This window comes from Dermochelys coriacea, chromosome 1 (genome assembly GCF_009764565.3).
Source record: "Dermochelys coriacea isolate rDerCor1 chromosome 1, rDerCor1.pri.v4, whole genome shotgun sequence".
Taxonomy (NCBI): Eukaryota; Metazoa; Chordata; order Testudines; family Dermochelyidae; genus Dermochelys; species Dermochelys coriacea.
Window position 1 is genome coordinate 236,692,969 of NC_050068.2, and position 25,263 is coordinate 236,718,231.

At 39.5% G+C, this 25,263-nt stretch overlaps 1 protein-coding gene across 28 annotated transcripts in view; it reads right to left on the minus strand.

Moving 5' to 3' along the window:
• PLEKHA5 (pleckstrin homology domain containing A5) overlaps window positions 1-25,263 on the minus strand; it is a 267,659-nt gene that overhangs the window by 72,765 nt on the left and 169,631 nt on the right. For all 28 annotated transcript variants that reach the window (XR_006282131.1, XR_006282132.1, XR_006282133.1 and 25 more), the window contains 4 exons: window positions 21,063-21,135; window positions 16,128-16,228; window positions 14,399-14,514; window positions 5,690-6,142 (listed from right to left, as the gene is read on the minus strand). Coding sequence is in view for 25 of the 28 variants with exons in the window: in XM_038399885.2 (XP_038255813.1) it covers window positions 5,690-6,142; window positions 14,399-14,514; window positions 16,128-16,228; window positions 21,063-21,135 (743 nt within the window). In the remaining 3 variants the exon portion in view is untranslated. The remainder of the gene's footprint in view (window positions 1-5,689; window positions 6,143-14,398; window positions 14,515-16,127; window positions 16,229-21,062; window positions 21,136-25,263) is intronic.

Below are 25,263 nucleotides of genomic sequence, written 5' to 3' on the forward strand. Positions count from 1 at the left end.
TCTGGGATGATGTCCCTCGACGACTGGGACCACTATTTACACTCTATAGACTAATACTGATTGATAACTAACTACATTAACTGCAAAAACTATATACAATAGATTACGGAGTCCAAACCATTGGGAAAGCCTTCCAAGAGAACAAGGAGGTGGTTCCAAGTAACCGTCACAGGTGGTAAGAAGGAACTGAGAGGGTGCAGAGTCGGCAGCGCCCCTCATACCAGTGCATGTGTGCGGGGCTCCAGAGGGTGCTATGGCCAAGTCCTACGGATACCATTAAGGGAAAAACATCTCCCGCATCTCTGCACATGGCGTGCACACACCTAGCATGCAATGGACATGAGCAAGCACTCAGTTTTTTTTTCTTGTATTTCAATACATCACATCCAAATGTTCCTTACCTATACTTTCCAGTGGATTTGTCAAATTAATTTTTAACTGTTTGTAATGTTTAGGATTTTAAAAGTTAAGATTATCCAAAGGAATCCCAGGGAGCTAGATGTTCCATCTCCCATTGAATTTCAACTCTCATTCAGTGGGAGTTGGGCATTTGGCTCCTTTAAACGTCTTTGAAAACCCAGTCTAATTTGGGGAATTTTATTTTTTTGTATTTTAACCTGTGAAAAACTGTAATTTAAAAATGTCTACACCCACTATTTGTTCTTAAGTTCTGGAATTTCAGAAGATTTAAACACCCACCACTTCTTACTAATTATTAGCACTAGAAAAAAAATCCTTAAATGAAGCCCTGGCTTTCAATCCAGTGATTAAACCCAAAGCAGGGTTGTCAGCGTTATGAGGATACCAGCAAGACTGACCTAACCAAATCCTAAATCACACACAAAACCTCTACTCAAAGCAAGATGCCTCATGGGCAGCAGCGAGACAAGTGCAGTTAAGTAATCCATCATGTAAGCTGCTGAGCTGCAGTAACAGTTCTATGGCTGGCATCATAAATGACCCACAAAATCTTCAATTTACAGAAAAACTTCTGCAAGATAAAAAAAACTCTTTAAAACTTTGGGAATGTCTCCATTGCATGTGATTATTGCTGGGATCCAAGATTTGTTCCAGTCTGGAAGTTAACTCATTTACTCTAAATGGGGAGAGAGCTTGCTGATACGCTTTCTACGTGCTCAATCCTGTGACATACAGAGTGCTCTCAGACCTATAGGTACAGAAAGCACCACCTTACAAGCTCAAGGCTAAAAATGCCCCTCAAATCATAAAGAGTACAGTTAATGGTTTCCTTAGACTGCCTCGTGTGTGAGTATACAGGAAAATGGCAAAATGGAGGAGAGTTAAGTGATCTCTTCAAAATATAGGGTAGAGGAAATCCAAAACTATGTATGGGACCAATCTTTTGGTTAAGAATATGCTCAGAGTGTACTCTGTAACAAAGACTACAAATATGCAGATATTTGGCACACACATTTCTCACAACTGTAAGAACCAGGACTGGCTCTAGGCACCAGCAAATCAAGCATGTTTTTGGGGCGGCACAATTCCAGGGGTGGCATTCCAGCTATCTTTTTTTTTTTTTTTTGCTTGGGCAGTTGTGCTCTCGGAGCTTGGGGCAGCAAAAATCCTAGAGCCAGCCCTGGTAAGAACAGTTAGCTGAATCACTATTTTGTTGAAAATGTTTACCTACGACTGTTACATTAACTGTAGGTGTTAAAAGTAACAGAAGACTGGACAACTTCAGTTTTCAGATGATTATTTGACAAAACTTTTACTGTTCAAAAGTCTTCCTACTTGCCTTGAACAGTCACAGTCCCCTCTTTGTGTAAATCTCTAACACAGCAAGTGAGAAAAACAAAAACAGCAAGGGGAATCAAGTTCAGATGCAGTACCCCTTCCAATTTATTCTTTAATGTCTAGACATCCTTTAATATATATTATTTGGATAAATTTATGTTTTTACAAAAAAAATGGTGTACATGAGCTATTTTGTGGGACATCCACTGGCTTGCACAAACTGTCCTATGGAAAATTTACTGATCTCTCCCAATCTACTGATTTTAGTCTGAACGTACGATGAATGCAGAAAGGACAGCCCCGGGGGGGGGGGGGGAGGGGAAGGGGAGGGAAGGCGGGGGAATACAGAATTTCAGGGTTTAATAGTTGTGCTATTATTTCTGCCCTTGAACTGCTTTGGGCTACTTAGAACTATAACGGTGGAGTATGCGCTCCTCTTTAATAGGGCGACCCAGACAGCAAGTATAAAAAAATCGGGACGGGGATGGGAGGTAATAGGAGCCTGTATAAGAAAAAGACCCAAAAACCAGGACTGTCCCTATAAAATCAGGGCATCTGGTCACCCTACTCTTTAAAAGTATTCCTAAAAAGTAATTCTTCAGATGTTTACTGTTATGATAAGCAACTTTTTACCTACTATCAAAACTAACAAATGTTACAAACACCCCAGAGCCCTGAAATTCTAAATTTTATCTGTAAGGCAGTTTATAGAGGCGGTCTGTAAGGGTTTGTTTTTTGGGGTTTTTTTTTTAAATAAATTGGGCTTGTGGCCTTTGGCTCTGATATATATAAAGCCTTAAGACTTTTTTTTTTTTAAACCTTAGAAATGTTAGTACAGTAATATCAAGTTTTATCTTCCCTGCTTTAGCTGGAAAACTCATGGATGCTTTTTTAAAAGAACCTCAGTAAAAGGGTTGAGGATGCTGAGTCTTTAAACAAAGGCTGGCCTTCTTCAAAACGTTAGTCATGGAAATTAAATAGGTCTTATTAAAAACCAACAAAACCCAACCCTACTGAAAAACAAAACAAAACAGTTTTAACATTAAAACTTCCTTTCCCCTCTCAATAGCTCATCTTTCATTCTCTTGTGATATCACTTTTTCACTAGTTCTCCAAATCAGAAATTTTCTAGTCTAGACAAAACCTGAATTTCTAGTGTAAAAAAGCAGCACTATAAACCCTTTTCTCAAAACCACCACCACCACCAAAAAACTCTTCAGGCCACCTTTAAGTATCCCAAAAAATCAAAGAAGGGCACAAGCCCAATTTTAATTCCACTTTGCTGATCAGCTTTACATCAAGCTTCATTTTTAAGTATATTGTTTGTGCTACCAATTTCATCCACATTTAAGTAAGAAATGATCTCTACGCTCAAGGAGATTCTGTTCTGCCAGTTAATGTTTTGTTTATGTTTTCCACTATACATCTCCCACAATGGAATCAGTGTGTTTTAGAATATAGCCAACATAATACTGCACTGGAGCAATGATAAGAGAAATCCAAAAGGTTTTATCCTTGTTCATAATTGAAAAACATCTATTCAACTATCACTGTCTGGATGCAAGTTACACAATTTTTTAATTCTAATTTAAAAAAATCTAATTACATCACAAAACTGTGTTAAGTTCTCATTGCCCAAACACACACAATGTGATAAATGTCAAGATTTAATAGTCACTCCATGTAGTACAAATTAAAATTGATCACCTGGCAACACAAATATATCAAGAATACTATTTGACCCTCAGATACCAATTATATTTAACGATGGGGCTGTTATAGAGCTTTAGCAATGTCAGAGTAAGGTAAACTTTCACAGCTTTGCAAGAAACAGATCTTTGGAACATTCAGCAAAGATTATTCAGGTCAACCTACCTCCTCCTTACTCTCTACTCCCTACAATGTGAAGGGCATAATTTCCCACTCTCCAAATTCCTCCTGCAGTGACATTCCCATAAAAGTTTAATTGAAAGCAAAAAATTTTAATAGAAGTTTGAGAAATAAATATTCTAAACTCATGTTTAGGGTGCCATACAATGCAGTTGCCTGTTAGACATCCTGGAAGTGACATCCCTATGCTTCTGTCATGCAGAACAATTACTAACACGGCAAGATTTAATACTGTCAATGATTCACAGAGGTACTTTAAAGTTCTCTGATTAATCACTGGAATGCACCGTTAGACTTTGGAGGTGCTATGCCATAAGCATGCTTATATGTAGAAAAGAAAGCAATTAACATGAATTTGCATGACAAACTCCAAATGATAAAATTTAGGATATACTTTTCTTTTTAACTTTTTTTTTAAACGGTATAAATTTGTTTTAAAAACAGTGCTCAGGCAATTTCACGAACAGGGACTTTTCCTCATGGAGTAGTTAAAAACAAGTGTTTTAAAGAATCGCCACTCTCTGTGCTGGAATGGAAAATTCTTAACTACATTATTCCTGGGGGAATTCTGTACCTCTGTGTATGCAGAATTTGCACAGAACTTAGCTTTTTGCACAGAATTTCCTTTTCCTCTACAGAAATGGGCTGCAGAGCTGCTGGCCGCCACTAGGGGCCACTGGACCCCACAGAGCACAGCTCTCAAGTACAGAATTACCCGATGAAGTGAGCTGTAGCTCACGAAAGCTTATGTTCAAATAAATTTGTTAGTCTCTAAGGTGCCACAAGTACTCCTTTTCTTTTTGCGAATACAGACTAACAGGGCTGTTACTCTAAAAGAATTCCCCCAGGCATACTACATCTTAAGTTTGCATTGTAATAGTCCAAGACTAACTTCTCACTTCCCTCCAGTCACAGTTGAAGCATATTGATGGTTCATTAGGGAAAACTTTGCACTGTAATACAGGCTAAGTTCACTTAGAGGGGTTTTTAACCAGCTTTAATATGCAACTCAGATACTTAATGCTACTTTCATATTCTAATTCCTCATATGGTGTATGCATTTTCTCAGTGCTTCCCTCTTGTTTAACCACATAAATTACCTATCACCTCTGTTCAAATCCACTACTCACCAATGAACTCATCCTACCGTGATGGCAGCTGAGGGAAGAACACAGAGACAAGACAGGGGAGAAAGAGGGATGATTTCCCTCTGATGTCAGAACCCGCACCAATGGGAGAGGGGAGTGGAAAGGAAGGGCAGAAGAGAAGGCAAATCACATTTCCAACAACCTGTGCATTTCACGGTAATCACCTAAATTGACAATACAAGAACCTACTTATCTGTAGATTTCCTTCTTAAGCACACAAGCCCCATGTCAACGTTTTAACAGGAATATGCAATATTTTTGTTGTGTTTAATATGCATATTTTTGGAGTTTATATCTGTCTTATTTCCTGGTCTCACTTTTTTAATTATTCCTTGAAATCAAGGATTGAATTTAGCAAACATTTTGTTTTAATTCCTAATTTACTCTTCATCATTTATGGGGGCTGTTTACTCTTTGGATTTCATTCAATTTGAACAAAAGAAAAAGATGTAATTGTTTCCAAATGCTTTCAATTTGTTTTTATGCATTAATAGATATTTAAGCACACAATACTACCAAGGAATGTTAAAGTCACCAGCAACGCCAATTGTAAAAACAAAATTAAAAAAAACCCCAAACTCCCCCCGTCCCCAATATCTTACCTGGTTTCATATATTCTCCCCTAACCTAAATTCTGTGCCTAAAAACTAGCTGGCAGTGCCCATTTAAATACAAAAACTTTTACCGAGGCTAAGTGACTGAGACCATCTCTAACTATCTACTTAGACTGAGTATCTAGATAACCAGTGTGCACAATAATACGACAACCTCTTTAAGACAAAAATTGGACTTTATGGGAATGTAATATTGAGTCAGTTACACACCTGAAAAAGAATCTGACCAAGATATTTTGACAGAAAATCTAAATTAAAAAAAATAATCAAATTGCTTACCCTCTTGTTTCGTCATCTTGCCCCTTTCCTCTCTGAATTCTAATCCACTGCTCCAACTGAAGCATTGAATTAGTTCTCTGTATGACTCGTTCAGACTCCATATGTACGTGAACTGCATTGTGCTGTCCTCCATCTCCAGTGTCTGCCACAATATTGACAGCTTTATTCTCAGACCCATTTAAATGAACTGGTCTGTAGTTTCCAGCCTGAAGTACGCTCACTGGTAAGGTTCTGTATTCTGAATTTAGCTTTACACTATTAATTTTAGTTAAGGGTTTATCTTGTCCAACTTTCTGAAATCCATATTTTTCAGCTTCCAAAGACAACTTCTCTTCATTTTTGCTTACTTCTTTGTTTTTTTGATTATTCTGTGCCTCTGGTTTAATTAACACCCGGTGGTTTGATATGTTATTCACTTCTCGAGGTGGTGCGTTTTCAGTTATCTTCTCTACTCTGCAAAGAGAAGGGAATGGCATAACAACATAACTACACACAAACTACAATAGCTGAAGTATTTGCTTTCAAAAAAAACACCCCTTGATTATTATGGGTTCCAGATTGTGCTAAGAGATCATTGTCTAACCAATAAGATGCAACAGCTTGTCTTTGGGAGAATAATCCAGGCCAGTTTTAAATGGTCAGTAGTAGGTTTTGTTTGTTTAAGAATTCTCTTCCACTTCTTTCTATTTTAGGAACATCCATACCAAGCCAAACTCAAAGTTATACCATCATGGTAAGTGGCCACTGAACAGGTTGACATCAAGCTAGAGAAACTGGAAGTGCAGATATTAATTTCCCAAAGGCTGGAACAGCACATACTCTGTGGCTCTTCTCAGGAATCAAAGCCTCTGGAATGCAAACAGCTTAAAATCCAGACTGACTTCAAACCAAGGTATTTCAAATGGTAGCATATTATGTTTCTGCCTAGCTCATAATTCACTATGCTAGTCATTTCAACATATAATGGGAACATTATTCTATATTTTAAACTTTATATGGTCACTGCCATCAATTACCTCTCTCTGGTATGTTGTCATTTCAGCTATTATATATTTTGTGGGAAATGCTTGTGGCTTCCTTAATTTTAGGAGGAAAATATCTGCTGACTATGGAACTGTGGCACAGAATAATTATATATATTTTTAGAACCAAACAGTAACTGCTATACAGTACTTTTATTACACAAGTTATAGAAATGTATGCCTTGAGAGCTTAATGATTTTCTTTTTTAAATTCTAGTGTTTCAAGGAGTCAAAGGTGCTTCAACACTGGGACATTTGAGCCCTAAGTTTCTAACTGTGTGCCTAATTTGTATCACAACTGACAATTGCATGTGCAAATAGTACTTTGAGATGTATATCACCAATTATAGTATTTGTCAGTGCAAGCAGCCCATTGTGTCCATTTACATGCAATCTAAGTAATTGCATATGCACACTGATTTATGTTCACTTGAGTTCTGAGCATTAGGCCTAAATGTATGACAAATCTTAAGCTTCATTCCAGAAGTTTATTTAAACCATAAATACTTTAAGAGTATTTTCACAAGCGAAACATGTTGGGTATAATTTTCATACGCACCTGAAGTACTGAGAAACTGAATTCCCTTTGGAAAGTTTTACCCATTATTCCTATAATTTCTTCAAGAATTCTGGACATTTATTTTTCAAATACTTCACTGGAGAAATGCTTACAAATTAAGTAGAATCATGCCTTTTAATACTAAGCAGTTGTTACAACATATTAATAAAATTCCTTTCCAACTCCTACACAGATGGACTGCAGATATATGAGCTAGTTTAAATGTTTTTACAAGGAATTTCTTAGACTGTCACAAACTCCTATCCCAGCCACAAGTGCTAGCTCAACTAGACCAACGAGTTACAAATGAAGAAAATGAACCATTTATGCAGTGTAGTTTTAGAGTGGAGCTGAACCTTTTTTTGTAGGTACATTTCTCTTGGTTCAAGACCGTTAACACAGCAAAACTTATTAAAACTACACAGACAGTTATGAGAATTAATGAAAGATTAGGGCAATTCTTTATGAGAATGCATCTGCTAGGTCAACTAGATCTACCAAATTGGTAGGCTATACTGTAACTCTTCCTCCACTGTATCTCCTTCTAAAAACAAGTTAAAATACTCAAACTCACAGAGCAGTTACAAGGGCTTGTCTATACAAATATTTAGTTTGCAGCAAGCTGGCATGTGACTCTACCCTGCACTAGTCTACTGCACTCTAAAGGTCTATGTGGACCCTGGTGACATACATTAACAGTTCATTAATGTGCTTTCATCTAGTCATCTTTTGGAGGAGTTCAGACTTTGAGACTCAATCCCCTTGCCGGGCTCCAGCCTGAGTCGGAACATCTACACTGCTATCTTCAGCCCCATAGAAAGAGCCCTATGATCCCAAGTCAGTTGATCTGGGCTCAGAGTTGCTGCTAAGAGTCTTTTTTGCAGCGCAGACATGAATACCCTCAGTGTTTTTGTGGACAAGCCACTGGTTAAAGCTATGCAAGTCACCTAGTCTTACTTTGCTGTGAATTATCTGATGAAATCTTTGAGAAGTGAAGGGATACAATAACCCCTAGCCCTACATTCACCCATCTGTGAAGTATGAAAAAAAAGTTTGACTTTTACAAAAGAATGTATTTAACGTATGTCAGCCAGAAATAGCAATGTTCATGGTGTGCAGGAGCCCAGCTGTTAGAGGCAGAAAACGTACAGGCTGAAAGGCACTTGAGAAACATGAAAACCAATACTCAAATGTGTATCTCTGTGGCTGCTTGCATCAACATGTCACCCATTAGGACAATGTACTGTTTCTTGTAGTGTTGGTGGATTCCCAAGTTTGATCCATCTGATGTTTTCTGCTAGCAGGTCAACATGGCATCTGGCAACATTAAGTCTTCTGATGATTTTTTCATTGGAATTTCAAAGGATTTTTTTTGGTAGAAGAATAAGCACATGCCCATGGGGCTGACACTTCTCTTTCTTGGTATACCAACATTCCATATTTTTGCCTAAGCAAGTACTTGTGAAATTTTTTTTTTTCTAAAAATGTGCTCTGTAACACAATTGACCCCAAACTAAAGGACTTACCCAAAAGAGAAAATGGATGTCAGGTTCTGCCAAAGACCTTTCACAGATAATAATAGGTAGAGCATTGCTAATTACAGATACGAAAAATTGAATGTTAAAAGTTTCTAAGACCAGCACTCAAAAATTAGAAAATGCTAAAATTAAGGTAGTTTTTGCAACTTAATTCAGTCCCTTTGCACTTATGCACTAAGTCTTTAGTTACACGATCACACACAACCACATGAGGTGCACACACTAAGGGAAACCCCATTTTACTGACATAACAGCAAAGTACTTAGATTTAAAAGATTTTTTCTGAGGTGAAAGGTGGCCGAGTGACACGGACCTGCCAAATTAGCTATCTGGGTTCTACTCCCAGCTCATATAATTCCTCAATGGGGCAGGTGGCCTTGTCAACAGTAAGGGTTGTGAAGGACCCAAAATTATTAACTCTAGTGGGTAGAAACAGAGACTAACTCATGGTCTCCTGGTCCCCAAATCAGTGCATCTTCACCTAGGCTGAAGGGTATTTTGATGGGGGTCACGTGGGGTGTAAACTGTTGCCACTGCCAGAGTCTCCTCCTTTTAGGTCTACGTCAAATCCAGAAGATGATGCATGCACAGGGCTAACAGAATATTCAGGGGTTTTGACAGTAAGCCAGGAATAAGATGTACTGAGCAAAATAGAGGAAAATGGCAATTTTCAATTGCTTAGAACATGACAAAGTCTGAATGGATTTTTACGTAGTCAGGTACTTCCCTCACACCTGGGCTATCCCCCTGCCAAATTTCAAGTTCTTGCTGCAAACCAAGAGGCAGCAGAGCATTTAAAAAAGAGGAATAATGTTTACATTGGAAAATGTTGGGAACCTAGAATAAACCTAACCTTGTAAAAAGATTCCCTGTTTCTGCCATCCTGCTTGATGCCAAGGTGGCTTTTGATGGCGCAGCCTGGGATTACTTGTTTCCTATCTTTAATAACTTTAGGTTAGACACTAAAATTCAGAAACAAATTTCACAACTGCACAGCATTGTTAATATTTAAATTGCTATAAATGCCTGTGTCTGAGTCATCTAGGGGTTGATTTTGCCACCTTTACAACCCTGAATAGTACCTTACTCCCTGATATTCAAGAAATAAGTGACTACTCAGTGTACATTAATATGGCAGACTAGCCCTTAATATGGAAAAGCGAAGATGTATGTTAGATTTGTCACTTCTTCTTACTTTCTGAACTGGCTGTGGCACAGGCCACGGCAATCATAGGTAAATAGTGTACTGCACTAGGTGATCAGCACAAGAAAATGACATAAGTAGTACACTGATAACATATCACGAGAGCAGGCAAAAAAACCACCCTACATTGCTATGGTTTATCATTAAACTGGTGGTGATCTAATTTGGAAATAAATCCGATGTTTTGCCAATTTCAAGAGGTTGTTTCAGGTCACATTTTATGAATGAAAGGTTTAAGTCGACTCCTGACAGATTAAAGTATTTGAGATTTATTATTTACAATAGGGCCCTGAGGACCTGATTAAAGTTTGTAAAGGTCTACCATTTAAGAAAATAAAGCCAGACTTACTCAGGTAAAAGCAATTACAATTAAGACTATGGGGCAAAATAAATTCAACCATAATGAATATGCACCTTACAATATTATATACATTCAGTGCTCTCCCTATGGAAGTAACAAAAATGCTTACTTTATTTCAATTTTTAAAATATCTGGGATAGAGGGAAAGAAGCCATAATTGTCATTTCACTCAAACACACCAATCATCAAGTGTTTTTCCATTGCATATATAAAAATGATCTGGAAAACTCACCAAATTATTCACTGCACAACAGGTAAGAATGGCAATAAGGACCAGTTTGGGCTTTTGAGGAATTTATCGAAGATTCTCCTCTCTTATTAGCTCTCAATAGAATTTTTCACCAGAGCTCAAACCCTTGACTTAAGCTATTAATCATTCAAGATCAATTATCCAAGAAGGAAATAAAGTAACTGTTTCCTCACCTCAAACTTTGTTTTATTTTAAGCAGGCTTTAAACAGGGGAGGTAAAAATCACTTTAGGGCAAATCTGGATAAAAAGGAATGTTTTCATCAGAAAAAACAACTATTCTCATATCCACAAAAGACAGAAAAATTGCAAGCTGGAATTTTTTAAAGCTGAAATGCACAATTTTACAGACTGTTAGTCCTAGGTATAAGGAAGTTCCAGGAATGCCACTGTTCGTGAAATAGCAAAACTTCTACATTTAAATAAATATATCATTTTATTGATAGGCAATTTAACTTCAGAAAACAAAAGGTATGGAAGTAAGGTGCTGAACATCAGTTTGGATGAATACTAGGAGAGTATCTGTTCTCTTAACAAGCCTACCTATGGTACCTGAAGTAAAACTCAATAGGAAAATTATATTTAGGAAACAACTCCTAGCAAGAAGAAAAAAATTAAAATAAAGAGACAAAAGCACCTGGTGATGAGATGATTCAACCAAGAGCACTTTATCCCATATGTTACGGGAATGCTAAAACATCAGGTTACTTAAGGATGAGGTAATAGATATAATATTTAACAGATTTGCCTGGGGATCCAATAGTTATTTTACAATATGTGTATAAGATCATATCCTGCTAAACAGTTCATTTTTAAAGACTGATTTTATAGCCAAAAGATTGATTCACCAGAAACAGATGTCTGCTTTCCACCCGCCCTCTGGTTATAGCTAAAGATACAAAAGCCTAAGAGACTTTGCTAGTCTTGAAAAGTATCTGTTCAATTAATTCTTTCAAGACTATTAGTGTGCCTTTCAAGGGGACCGATTTTAGTTTTGCATGCAACATGGACTGCAGTATCAATCCCTTAAAATATTTATTCACAAACCTAAGGCTAAATCCTACAACCCTGACACAACTAAGGGCATATCTACATTTTGCTGCAGAGTACAGGGGGTTTCAATTGTTGCAACCTAACTGCTCTGCATGGAAGCTGCTGTCGAACTATTAAGGTACCTAGTTCACACTAACATTAGTTCTCTTTCAGTTTACACCTCCATAGTCCACACTGCAGTGTAGCACAGACATATCTTAAGATAACCAAGACTCCATATAAAATACGCAAACCCATTATTTGAGACAGATGACAGATTTCTGCAGCACTCACACATCCCTCCCTTCCTCAGTCTTCACCTCATCCCTCCATCCACTGCTATTATAACAAAGACTATTGCATGGAGAAAATAAAGAGCGCACAAAAGAGGGAAATCTTGCTGGTCAGAAGTTCTAGATCCTCTGTTCACTACCACCAATCCCTTCAACCACTAAAATTTTAAAGACATTGTTTTCCAATATTCAGCTGCTAGAGTAGAGTAGAGTAGAGTAGAATTGGCCTGATAAGTTTGTCCATTATTTTCTGCCTCTCCCAAGCACAGGATCCACAGAAAGGTAGCCCCACTCTAAAGTATTTTAGGAATAAGTCCAGGTTTAGGTAAGCTGGACCTAAAACTTGTGACAAGACCCTTCTAGGTAGTTTCTGGGGTGCTCTGATGCGCCCAAGTGAAAAGACTGTAAAAGTTATACAAGTTTGAAAATGAACATTTCCACTGAACTAAATATGAAATGGAATGCTATAATCCCTGCAGTATTCCCGGTGTTATTTATCAGATATTAAATTAAAATTTATTTTACACTGTTCCTAGACATTTTCATGTTCAATGTGTTCTAAACTTTGGTATTAAAATATAATTAGACTGCAGAAGCTGTCACAGAAAAACTGGATCGCAGGCATGGGGACCACTTGACAGCTGAGGCCTTTAGTACTGGTAAGAGAATGCACACTTCTTTCCACCCCCTTTGGGTAGGGGATGGTGGACTTAAAATATGGAGCAAAGAGACTAATTCCTTGTTCTGTACTCCAGCCACCCTTGACAGAAAAAAGCTACCTCACATCCCAAAGATTAATACTACATTCAGAGAACATTATCTTACATTATTTTGATAAAGCGATCAGTGGAATCATTAAGTCAAATTATAACAATTTAAATCTTAAGAACCGACACCCCAATGAAATATATGGGAGCAGTTCACACTGATATTTTTCAGTCCGCACAGAATACATTTTCATTGATCTTCAAAAGGTTTAACCTTTAAAATACTGCACATATTAAATTTCATTAATACAAACAGGAAGTAGTGTAAAAAGGTCAAATTTCAGAGATAGATGATGTGATCATGAATGGGATAGGATATGGACTATGAAACAACCACTCTCAGATGTAGCCTGTGTTATGAAAACCTTTCAGAACCCCTGTAAGTGCTACATCAGAGGAGTAAGACTCCTGACTACTATATCCAGCTTTTCCCGTGTGTAATTATAGGCAAGTCATTTAACTTCTGGGATTCAGTTTACCCAGATATATAATGGGTACGTATCCTACCATACTCTATCTCACAGAGGCACATTGGGAGGTTTAATAATCTGTAATTTGTTTTTAGATCACTAGACAAAAAGAGCTAGGCACACAGATTAATGAAAAAATTACTCTATTTTAATACTCTGTCTTCAAGATGATGGGGAAAAAAACAAGCCAATATTAACTAATGTTCTCTTCAAGGATATTAGCTCGGATTAAAGCTAAAAGTTCTGAATTTTTTCTGTTTAACTTATATTTAATATTAAATCTAAATATATTCTGATTTTGTTAGTCTGACTATCATCCCTCTAAATCTCTGAACATTGGACAGAAGTAAAAGGGTCAGTGAGAACACTTGTAATGGAGAAGTTCTCAAAATACTACAGGTTAGATGCATGCAGCTACAAAATACTGTTAGCATTGAGCCCAATGCAGCACTGGTCAGAGCACTCCTTATGGATTTTCTATTTTTATCAGCATACTGCCTGAAGCAAGGACACTAGAATCATGAAGCAGGAATGAGTTTATCACATACAGTGTGTAGTGTGCAAATGTCTTTCTTGAGCTTTACAAATAGTGAGGTGGGCTTGATTTTGCACCTTTTTGCCCTTTTTTCTTTGTTGTATCCATGTTCATAGGAATTTTTTTTTCCTTTTGAAACATACAACCATTACTGCCATTGGTTCAGATCAAATAGTAGCAACAATGGGCGTACAAATGTAAACAAGGTGCTGGCTGCCATTAGTATTTTAACTACCATGTCATTCTGAGGAAGGCTTTAAACTCTCAACAAGCATGGGTATGTCTACACTGCAATTAAAAACCTGTGGCTGGCGCATGCCAGTTGACTCGGGCTAGCAAGGATCAGGCTAAGGCTCCATTTAATTGTGGTGTAGATGTTCTGGCTCGGGGTGAAACCTGGGATCTAGGAACCTGTGAGGAGGGAAGGTCCCAGAGCTGGGGCTGCAGTGCAAGTCTAAATGTCTACACCACAACTAAATAGCCCCTTAGCCTGAGTCAGCTAGCATTGGCCAGCCACAGGTATCTAATTGCAGTGCAGACATACCCCACAAGTGCTCTCATCATTGCTATCACTGGTGGGGCTGAACCACAGCTGAATTACCTTACATTTTAAGTGAACAAACTCAAGCCCACTATTGGAAATTAACTCCTTGTTCTACTGGTTTGCCAATCTGCATTACCTTTTCACAGGTTCTGTCTGTACAAGTGCTGCACCTATCATGGCTTTCATCCATAACTCCATTTCCTTCCCTGTATCTGTGCAGAAATAATAGGTCCTCATGTTTGGATGAGCTGCCTGATTGGAAATGACAAGGTCATTGTAATAAAAAGACAATATTTCTGTAAAAGAAAAAAAAGTAAATGTTATTGTTTTCTTACTCCACTGTTGTTAGGTTTATGAAAACTCTACAAATAATTTATAGAAAACATTTTGTACAGGAACAACATAATTTACTGTTATTGTTTTCTTTCAGTGCAATTAGATTAATAAAAGAATTAGCTTGAAAGTTGTAATTGTTGCTTCTCTGTGAATGTACCCTGCTGAAATGATTCATATCTTTCTGCTATCAAATATCCTATACTGATGTTCATAAAATATTAACTTAATATAAATAATATATTAAGTTATACATTTTCTGCACTTTGAAAAATTCAGTAAATTTTAATTTGTACTCACCATTGTAACTTTCAGTGATGTACAGCTCAACAGTCATTAAGGACAGCCAAAAAGGAACTCAAAGCCAAGAAATGAAATTCCATGTTAGGAGAGAATATGTGATTACTTTACTCATGATTAAAGAATATAGCAACTAAAATAAATATATAAATACAAAATAGTTTATCTAATACTGAGATTTAAGCGCTAAACTCAATTTTTTTCTTTTATTCATTCACATCATAGTAAATGCCTCAAGTGTTTTTTCGCAAAATTAAGGGGCGAGATAGCATGATGTGCACTTATTAGTAATCCCAGTTTCATAAACAACTATGTGCACAATAGAGGAAAATACATGTTAGGGCTTATATATGTGGCCCTGCATTTCGGAATAAGGGAGTTAAAACTGCACCACACACTAGAGTGCTGAGATGTGTGAATGCTGTGTGAATCCTGAGGATGGGAAGTAAAAGGTACTTAAGGCCATGTCTACACTACCACTTATGTCAGCAAAACTTATGTCACTCAGGGCTGTGAAAAACACCCCACTCCTGAGCAGCGTAAGTTTCGCCGGCATTTAGTGGTATTCTGCACAGCGCTACGTTGGCAGGAGAGCTTCTCCCACCGACCTAATTACTGCCGCTTGTTGGGGATGGTTTAATTATGTCAATGGGAGAGCTCTCTCCTGTCAACAAAGAGTGGCTACATGAGAGATCTTACAGTAGTACAGCTGCATCAGTACAGCTATGCCGCTGTAAGGTCTCTAGTGTAGACATAGCCCTAGTTGGCATTCATTTAATCCTCTTTGACCAGGACTAAGTTAATGCCAGCAAGGCACCCTTTAGGTCATGCCCATAGTGTCCACACAGGGGAATTACAGTGCAGCATGGTAGTGTGTGCTGTGATTCACACTGCTGTAGTTGAAACTGCAGGGCCATGTAGACATAGCCTAGCTCCATATGGAGACTGCAACTCCAAGCCACCAAGATGTGCTTATTAAGAGCTGTGAGTTAAAAATAAAGGAGTTGCAAAATGATGAAATATGCCTGGTTAGCGCCTTCATCAAGTTTAGCAATTATCTGTCTATATCCACAACGAATTCATTTGATTAGACTCTATTGTTTGGATCATCTGCATATAGTATTATGCAAAATCAAACTCAGAGGCTGTTTCTGTCTATCCTATCTTGCAAAAACACACAGTGAAAGGAGTTCTGCACTCTATTTGTTTCAACTGAAAATGAATGCCCTCACCTTAAAAGCATATTTGCGATTAATATGATCCTCAGAAGAAAGCATCAATATCTGAAAACTAGGAAGAAGTATGCTCCCCAATATTCCCTCTTCTTTTTCATCTAAAATATAATATTTGATTAGAACAACAGTTTTATACACAGAATACATATATTTAGACTCCTTTTCCCCATGTCAAATGGATACGTTTTTCATTCATTGAAAATCAGAGAATTCAACTGCATTCACTGTTTGACTATGGATTTCAGTAGATGTCAGTGTCCAGACTGAACACCAGGAGTACTTTACTTTAACATTAGATTGATTAAAGAAGAGGTGGGCAAACTCCAGCCCGCAGGCCACATCCGACACACAGGATCCTCCTGCTCCGCGCCCCTGAGCTCCTGGCCCCTCCCCTGTTGTTCCCCCTCCCCCACAGCCTCAGCACGCCACGCTGCCGGCGCAATGCTCTGGGCAGCGCAGTTGCAGAGCCGTGGCCTGCCCCTGAATGACGTGGCTGTAGCGCCGCCAGCCACCGGTGCTCCAAGCAGCGTAGTAAGGGGGCGGGGGGGGGTTTGGATAGAGGGCAGGGAAGTTGGGGGTGATAGTCAGGGGGCAGGGGTGTGGATGGGGTCGGGGCAGCCAGAGGGCATGGAACAGGGGGATTGGATGGGACAGTGGTCCTGAGGGCAAATCAGGAATGGGGGGGGTTGGATGGGGCGGCAGTCAGGGGTCGGGGCTCCAGGGGTGATCAGGGGACAGAGAACGGGGGTGATGGATAGGGTAGGAGTCCCGGGGGAGCCGTCAATAGGCGAGAAGCGGGGGGGGGGAGGGGTTGGACAGGAGGCAGGGGCCAGGCCACGCCTGGCTGTTTGGGGAGAGACAGCCTCCCCTAACCGGTCCTCCATACAATTCTGGAAACCCGATGTGGCCCTCAGGCCAAAAGGTTTGCCCGCCCCTGGTTTAACATATAAGCTTTTCATGGCACAGGACAGTGGTAGGGAAGTTATCAAGAAGAGGGAAAGAGAAAAAACGAACGTAGACATGGAACCAAAAAGCTGGATTAGGCATTGGGGCCAGCCAGGGAACTGGGTCAGGTCGGGATCTGGGAGTGGGTGCTACTAAGGGGTTGGCAGGCAATCCCACTGTCAAGGCTTCCACCTCCTCGTTGTGCCCCAAATTCATGTCCTTACTCAGCCTCTCTGGGATGTAATGCCACAGGAGCGAGTGCCCCAGCAGGCTTGCTAAAGTTAGATAGTCAGACCAACGCTCCTGTCTGGATAGCCACAGGAGATTCATTTTAAAACATTTCCTGTGAAAACCACAAATATTTTACTAATCAAATATTATGGAAAATTCAGTTGTCCTCTGAAGACTTGTATTAAACTCAGATACTAAATTCAATCACTGAAGTGGAAAATAGGATTTTTAATCCTGCTTTAACTGAATCTCGCAACATAAGCTTAACTAAGGAGTTACTAATAACACCCCCACAGTAGAGAGACATTGTGACTACTGGAGAAACAAGAATCCGCAACTCAGAAATTATTGGGTGAATATTGTATTTCACTGAAAGTGCATGTCTAGCCTTAATATACCTTAAGATATGCTTCCACAGATGACACTATTTGTTCATAAAGTGTATTGGATGCCTGCCTCTAATGACAGCTACGAAGCACGATAGCATTTTTCCAAACTGAGCATGCAGCCTACAAAGCAAACTATAATAGAAGAGCTATGCCATTCATGTCCAAATATAAATCTTTTCACAATGGGCAAGGTTAACTTCTTCACATTACTATTTTGGGGATAAAGATTTAAATATAATGAGAACATTACATTACTCACTATAACAACCACCCACAGAACAAACGTGAATGCCTAAAAGTCACATTAAAAGGTGCAGAACAAGGAAGGGAACATTTTTTTTTAAGTTGTCTTCTATTTTTCTTTTTTATAACTGTGAAGTCAAGCCCCAAGCCTGCAAACGTTTATGCATGCGAGTAATCCCATATACGGCACATGACTTTCATTTGGAGAAGCTTATGTGAGCAGTGGAAGATCCATAAAAGTGATGGGAGCATAGCCCCCACCCGCCCTCTGTTCCTGCACCCCTTCGCTGAGTTGCTCTGGCATTAACATGCACAGCAGGAGTACCACCCCCAGAGCTGGGCCAGCCAGTGAGAGGTTGTGCATGCTGATGCTGGAGCAACTCAGCTAAGGGACGCTGGAAGAAGTGTGTGTTTGTCATTTTAAAAAAAGTGTCTTTTTTCATGCCTTAAGGGCAAGCGAGGGCAGGGTGCCTCGGGGCAAAGAGGCAGAGCAAGGGTGGGATGCCTCGGGGAGAAGAGGCAGAGTGAGGGCGGGGTCAATCCAGGTGCCAGTGGTTTCCCCTCTTCTAGGGAGCTTCTGGCAGTGGCGCTCCAAGGGTACTTGGCCGGTGTGCCTCCAAAGGGAGGTGATCTGTGCCGCAGCCGGCATTTCTTGCCCCCTGTTGGCCAACCATTTTTGGGGAGGCTAAACCTCCCCAAGACTCTTATAATTGCCGCCTATGAGTAATCTCAGTGATACCAAGGAGACTTACTCGTGTGCACGGATCTTTTGCAGATCAAGGTCTAAAGTGCACAGTAAGTGTAAAATGCTTCCCAATCAGAATAATTGTCTTTTGCATCCACTTTGCACACATGTAAATGACTGAAAAAGGTGTGGAAGTAGTACACCTGAAGAGCTCTGTGTAGTTCCTCTTAAAGGTTTCCTCTGTCTCTCTTATCTAGCCTACGATTAACACCTTAATCAAGCATAGAACAAATGGGAAATTGGAAACAGACCTCCGAATACATAGTTTTACTTATGTTTAATAGCTGAATGGACAGCTCCATAGGCTTCAGAGCCCAAGCTACAACTTTAAAGCGCCATCTACACAGCTATTCTTAAGAGTGCTAGTCTGAGCCCAGCTAGCCAAAGTCTATTAATCGGGGCTGGGAGGCTTGCTGCTGCAGGCTGTGTAGACATACCCTTAGACTTTTAAGTTAAAAAACAAAACAAAACAAAAACACCTCTCAGTTGCATTGGGGGGGGAAACATAAATCTGAGATTCAACCTACCCAGAATATTAAACAAATGAAACTTCCATGGGCTGTGCAGACATACCCTTAAAGGACTTTCTAAAAGTAGGCAAATGTTACAAGGGAAACCACAGAATAGGCACTAGCCATTTAACTACATAAAATAACTAAAGCTCAACCAATGTCTCCATGTCTAAATTACAGTCCTACTGAGTAGACTAATTTTGACTTAGCAGTGGTTGATCCAACAACATGTAATCTTTCAAGTGCTGAGTGCAAGCATGACGACTGCATTCCAATCATTCAGAATATGAACTAACAAGAATTACAAGGAAAGCTTTTCTGCTTTGAGACTTAGTTTACCTTGATTAGCATAAAAATGTGCTGCACATTTTTCAAACAAGTATAATAATTTTCACTTCAAAATGCCATGCACCTCTGCCAAAGTCCCAAACGACTGATTTGGCTCCGAATATCTAAACTGTGGTTTGCACCTCCTCTCTCATGAGAGATCATGAATTATACTTCATGGTATTTTTGTTTCATCACCCACTGCTCCCAGTTTCACCAACAGCATCAAAAGATTGGGATGCTGGAGATTGGGACCACCACATATGACATTTCTATTGTTTCAGACACCTGATGAATATCCAAGAGAGCTGGGTAGATCGGAGAAATGTCTTCTGCCCCGCCCGTCTCCATCACGACAAGCATCCCTGTTTTTGCCCTCCCTATCTGTCTCTAGGAGTCAACTTCCCCATAATCAGTTTATCACTTTTGCAGTGGAAGTCAAATTTGGCATATCTACTCACTAACCTGAAAAATTTAAAAAAAAAAAACCTGCCAGCAAGGTGGTGAAATATCAGGAGTCAATTATTTACACAATCTTTTACGCTGCCTGGCAAAGAAGGCTTTGAGACAACCAAATAAGAAAGGGAGAATGCCCCCAGCACATATTAAAGGATGGGGTCCTTTGTTTTAACAGAGAAGATGAGTTACCCATTTAATTGCAAGGGTGGCTCGGCTGGTAGAAAAGTGGTCATTGCCCCTTTAAGACACCCCGCACCCCCAGAAGGTTTGCCTGCTCCACATAGGAAGCAAGGAAATGCAGACCAGGTCAGCAGGGTGACTTGCCCTCAGGGTGTGTGTGTGTGTGTAGGGGAAGTATTTATACAAGAGCTGTGCCAGAAAAGCCCCCTTTTATCTGGACCAGGCAAGCTTGTGGCAGATGTCCAGTGCAGGTACTCCACAGGGAATGGATACCTTGATCTCTCAAAATGGATTGGTAAAGAATTTTTAAAAGAACAGAGAAAGAGGATTTGCGGTTTCTACAACTGGTATGGTGGGGAGCCAATCTCCTTCTTTATAGCCTTCCCACACACTACCCTCATATGGGGGGGGGGGGTGGCTGGGTCCCAACCGTGAATTGGCTGGGACCAGCATGGATAAGGGGACAGTCCCCAAGTATGTGGCAAGGGTTATGGAATTACTTGCACTGTACTAGTCTATCTGCCATATACTCTCAGATATTTAAGAATAAAGCTGCAGCTTAATAAAACCACATCCAGTGCCTCCTGTCCTCCTTCTGGCAAAGCCAGATAAACACACAATGTCAGCAGTTGGTTTTGTCCTGGGAAGTGCAGCTAGTTCTACTAGTGTGCTGATTTTACATGTCAAGTTAACCAACAGTTCTTTGCACCCTTTCACCAATTAGAAGACAGGATTAGCTTTATTTTAAAGGTTCAGTTGTAGTTGGAGGCAGCGGGCAGAAGGGGGGGAGAGAACAGTTTATGTCAACAATTCTTACAAACATTTTTTTTTTAAATAAAGATGCAAAGATTTTCCTGTTTCTAAAGTAAAACAACAACAAACCTTTCTAAAGAAAACTTACCTCTGTAATAGAAGAGACACAGATCAGAAAGCACAAACCATCGTTTCTTCCACAGCTTCATACCGGTACTATCCTACATTAAATCAAAGTGTTCAAGTAAGCATTTGTCAGACGATCAACAATTAATGCCTCATACTGAAAACAGATCCCCTGGTTTGCAATGATTTTATGCCATCTATTGATTTTCTTGTTTAAGAGCATGTTTTATGCACATTTGATTTCTTAACACAGTCCTGACTTTAAATACCAAGCTGATTACCTAGAAAGTGTACAGATGATCTAATTTAAGATTAAATGAAATACAAGCCCATTATTTTAGGAACCTAGAGACTACAATTTACAGTAAATGAGAAGAAGGAAATAAACATGTATACTTTTTTTAGAGGAACTATGTGAGCTAATATTTTAAAAGCTATCCTTATCCTTTCTTGTCTTTCATATCAAGTGTGCATCAAACTCCCTGCTCCACCAGTATTCATACACCTAAAGCAAATTTCTCTCCAACATAAAAAAATTTATTCCTAAACCAATTTCATTTGCTTTTATGTATCTAACCAATTTGCAATACATTTCTCAGAATGAAGGACTGCCACGACTACTGCAGTGTAAGTAAGATGAAGCTTTGTAGTGTGCACATCCTGGTAAAATAAGATTTAATAAACATGTTAATCTACTCCAAAAAGAAAGCTATATGTGAATTTTAAAAGTATTCTCATAGTGAATGGGATTTAAAGTGATATTCAAGGATGGCACTATAGTAAAACCCTAAGCTTTATATTCACTAAAAGAAGAAAAGAGTATGTTATAAAAAAATTTAAAGAGTCATCACATTTTTGGCTGCTCTTTTCAAGCTTTGCTCCCTAGGTAAAAAACAAATATTACCCAGAATGTAAAACCTACTTTTTCTGAATAATTTTATCTATACTTAGCAAACCCTCTGCCACTGAAATTTTTCATAATTAGAATATTTGACACTATGAAAACTTGCATCAGAGGATCTCAGAATGCTTTACAAAACATTAAGGAATTAAGTCGCAACACTGTCTGCGGTATTCCTATTTCACAGATGGGGAAACAAGACTTGGTCAAATGACTTGCCCTACCCAGGTCATACACTACATCAGTAGGGGAGCTGGGACTAGAACAGGGATCCTGACTCCCAGGACTGTGCTTTAGCCGCAAGAGCGTTAACTTTAAAGACTTGAAATGCTTGTAAAAGCTTTTTTTAAATCTAAAGCATTCTTTTAACCCATGACAGACTATTTAAGAGGTTGTTTAACTGAGCCATCCAACATAAAAGACATTCTCAAGGACCTCAACTGATATCTACAGGGATCAAAAAGATTCCCCAAATCATGCCCATAACTGCACTACTACTCAAACATTATGGATTTTATTTTTTTGCTTTTCTTTGAATCAGGCCAAGATGCAGAAGAGTGGAGTTGATGATTCGGGTATGGCAAATCCTCCAGTAAAGTGAATACATTTGTATATGGTGTATTTGCACGCTATTATTTGTTTTCTTTTAGTTGAGTGTCATTACACAGCAATTGGACAGTGTTTTCCATCAATGAGAAAATTAAGAATCGGTTTTAGACTCAGAATTGGTAGAAAGAATATAGAATGATTTGAGAATGATGTTGTGTGTAATAAGCTTACACATCCCGAGACTCAAATTACTGTTCTGTATAATTAAATACAGTAGGAATGCTATTACTAGATAACTTATCAGAGAATGAAAGCTGTATGTACTTTAACTGTAGCTGTCTGAAGGTTGTATGTTGTATCATATCCAGATAACACTCTTAGATCAGCTGAATTGTATCACCATCATTGCAAATACTTACACAGCACAGTAATTTATAGCATCCCTTTCCTATCTGAAGTCACCATCCAAATGTTAAGAGAATAATTGAGTCTGTAAGCCCGCTCCAGCTGAGTTTACCTTAAAATCTATTTGCTGCAGTCTTTTCATTAGTGAAACAAGACAGGATTACATTTACATTCTAAAAGGGGTTTGAACATTAGTATATAGCAATGAGGAGAATACAACTTTTACAAAAATAGCATAGCTCTGTACCTTATTTACTACTTCTCCCATAGTAAGTCTTTTCTACACAATAGATCTCCGTTCTTGAATATTTCAGCACTACCATGATATACTAACCTTACAAGACATTATATATCCCTTAAGAAATGAGTAATATGTAAAAGGAACTCCCCCCTCCTCCTGAGCATTGCAATAAAGGAAGTATCAAATTATTTTAGAAACAGAAGTATATCTTCCTATAAAACAAATTGCAAAGACACAGCTCAGGATAAAAAGGAGAGGTTACTCACCAGTACAATAACTTCTTCTACAATAGTTCTTCAGAAAGTTTTACCTCTGTGGATGCTTCACTGTAAGATGTATGCATGTTTGTGTACTCTCAACTGGAGATTGTAAAAGGCCACATTCTCAGAGGTGTGCCTTGTGCTCCCACGCAAGGTCATATAAGGAGATGTGGACCCACCACCAATTCAATTCCTTCTTAACCACGAAGCCTGGAAGACTCCGCAGCATAAGAAAAGGTGGACAGGAGGTGGGGCATCCATAGAGAACAAAAGATCTCAAAAAACTCAAGTTACCGTACAGGTAAGTAACTGGTTCTTCTAGTATACGTCTCTAAGGATGCTTTACTGTAGCAGATCCCCAATCAGTCTCTCATCACTGATGTAGGTGCTGAGGAGGCAAATCAAAGACAGTCCAGTGGACTGCATTACTGAAGGTAATGTCAGCTCTAGATGCAGGTATGATGGCGTAATGTTTGGCAAACGTGAACTGGGGACCAGGTTGCAGCCCTGAAGATTTCCAATATGGGGACATCCTTAAGGAGGACTACAGAAGTGGTCAGTGGAGTCAGTTGTCACTCTGTGACGGGGATGTACCTCAGCAGCTTAACAGAAGGTCAAGATACAACCCAAAAGCACTTCAATAGTTGAGTGGAAACTAGCTGTCCCTTTATCCTTTTGGCAAAGGATACAGACTCTGGGAGAAGCCCTGAAGTCTTAGTTCTGCCAAGGTAAAAAGCCAAGGCACTTCTGACATCTAATGTGTGGAGACTAACTTCCTCCCTCGGGGTATGAAACTTAGGATAAGTTAAATGGATAAATGGATCTCTTGGTTGATACGAGATTCCAAGATAGCTCAGGGATGAAATGAAGATGGAGGCACAGCATGACCCTGTCATAGTAGGAAGTAGCATACTATGCTTCTGACATGAGTGCCCCAAGTTCTCCCAGCCATCACCTCAGCCGGAAGAATATCAGAAATGAAGCCTTGAGAGACATGTGAGAAGGACCAGGCAGCCTTCGGCTCAAATGGGGAGTTGCTCACGACTCTGAAGACCAAATTAAGGTTCCATGGAGAAGTGTGGTTTCGTACAAGAAGGAATAACTTGTATAAATCCTTAGGGAATGGTTTGTGGTTTGAAAGGCAAAGAGTAAAACCCCTTCTATAGGTAAGTGGAAGGCCTTAACGGTGGCCAGGAGCACTCTAACTCAGCTCACTGAAAGACCTCATGTCCAAGTCCAATAGGTCATTTGGATCCCTAGAGTGGAGCTTCTGAGGATTGCAGAGCGGTGAAAACACCAAGAATGGAAGCATTTCCATTTTGGCAGCAAGTCTTACGAGTAGCAGGTTTCCTGATAGACAGGAGGACTGACTGAACATTGGCCGAGCAATGAATTCTGTTGGCCCGAGAACCATCTAGAAGCCAAGCTGTCAGGTCCAGAGATGAGAGGTTGGGATAGGTCAGGGCACCTGAGGTTTATGACAGATCCTCCCTGAGGGTAAGGCAGAGAGGCACTGCCAGAAAACAACGTGCCACACTTGCCTCAGCCACAATGGTGCTACCATGATAGCCCTCACCCTCTCTTATCTCAGTCTGAGCAAAGTCTTGATGATTAGAGGAAAAGGCAAGTAAGCATAGAGCAGGAAGTGGGGCCAAGATTCTAGTGAGGAATCTCTCAAGGAATTGTGGCCATATGCTCTTCTGGAGCAGAAGAGATGACATTTTACATTGCTTGAAGCTGTGAAGAAGTCTACCTTGAGGAGGCCTCAGATCTGGCAGGTGCTGTGGAAAATGGAGCCATTTAGCTTCCTGTGCATGGTCCTTGCGGACGGTCCTTGCTCAGGAAGTCTGCAACTGTGTTCTGAAGA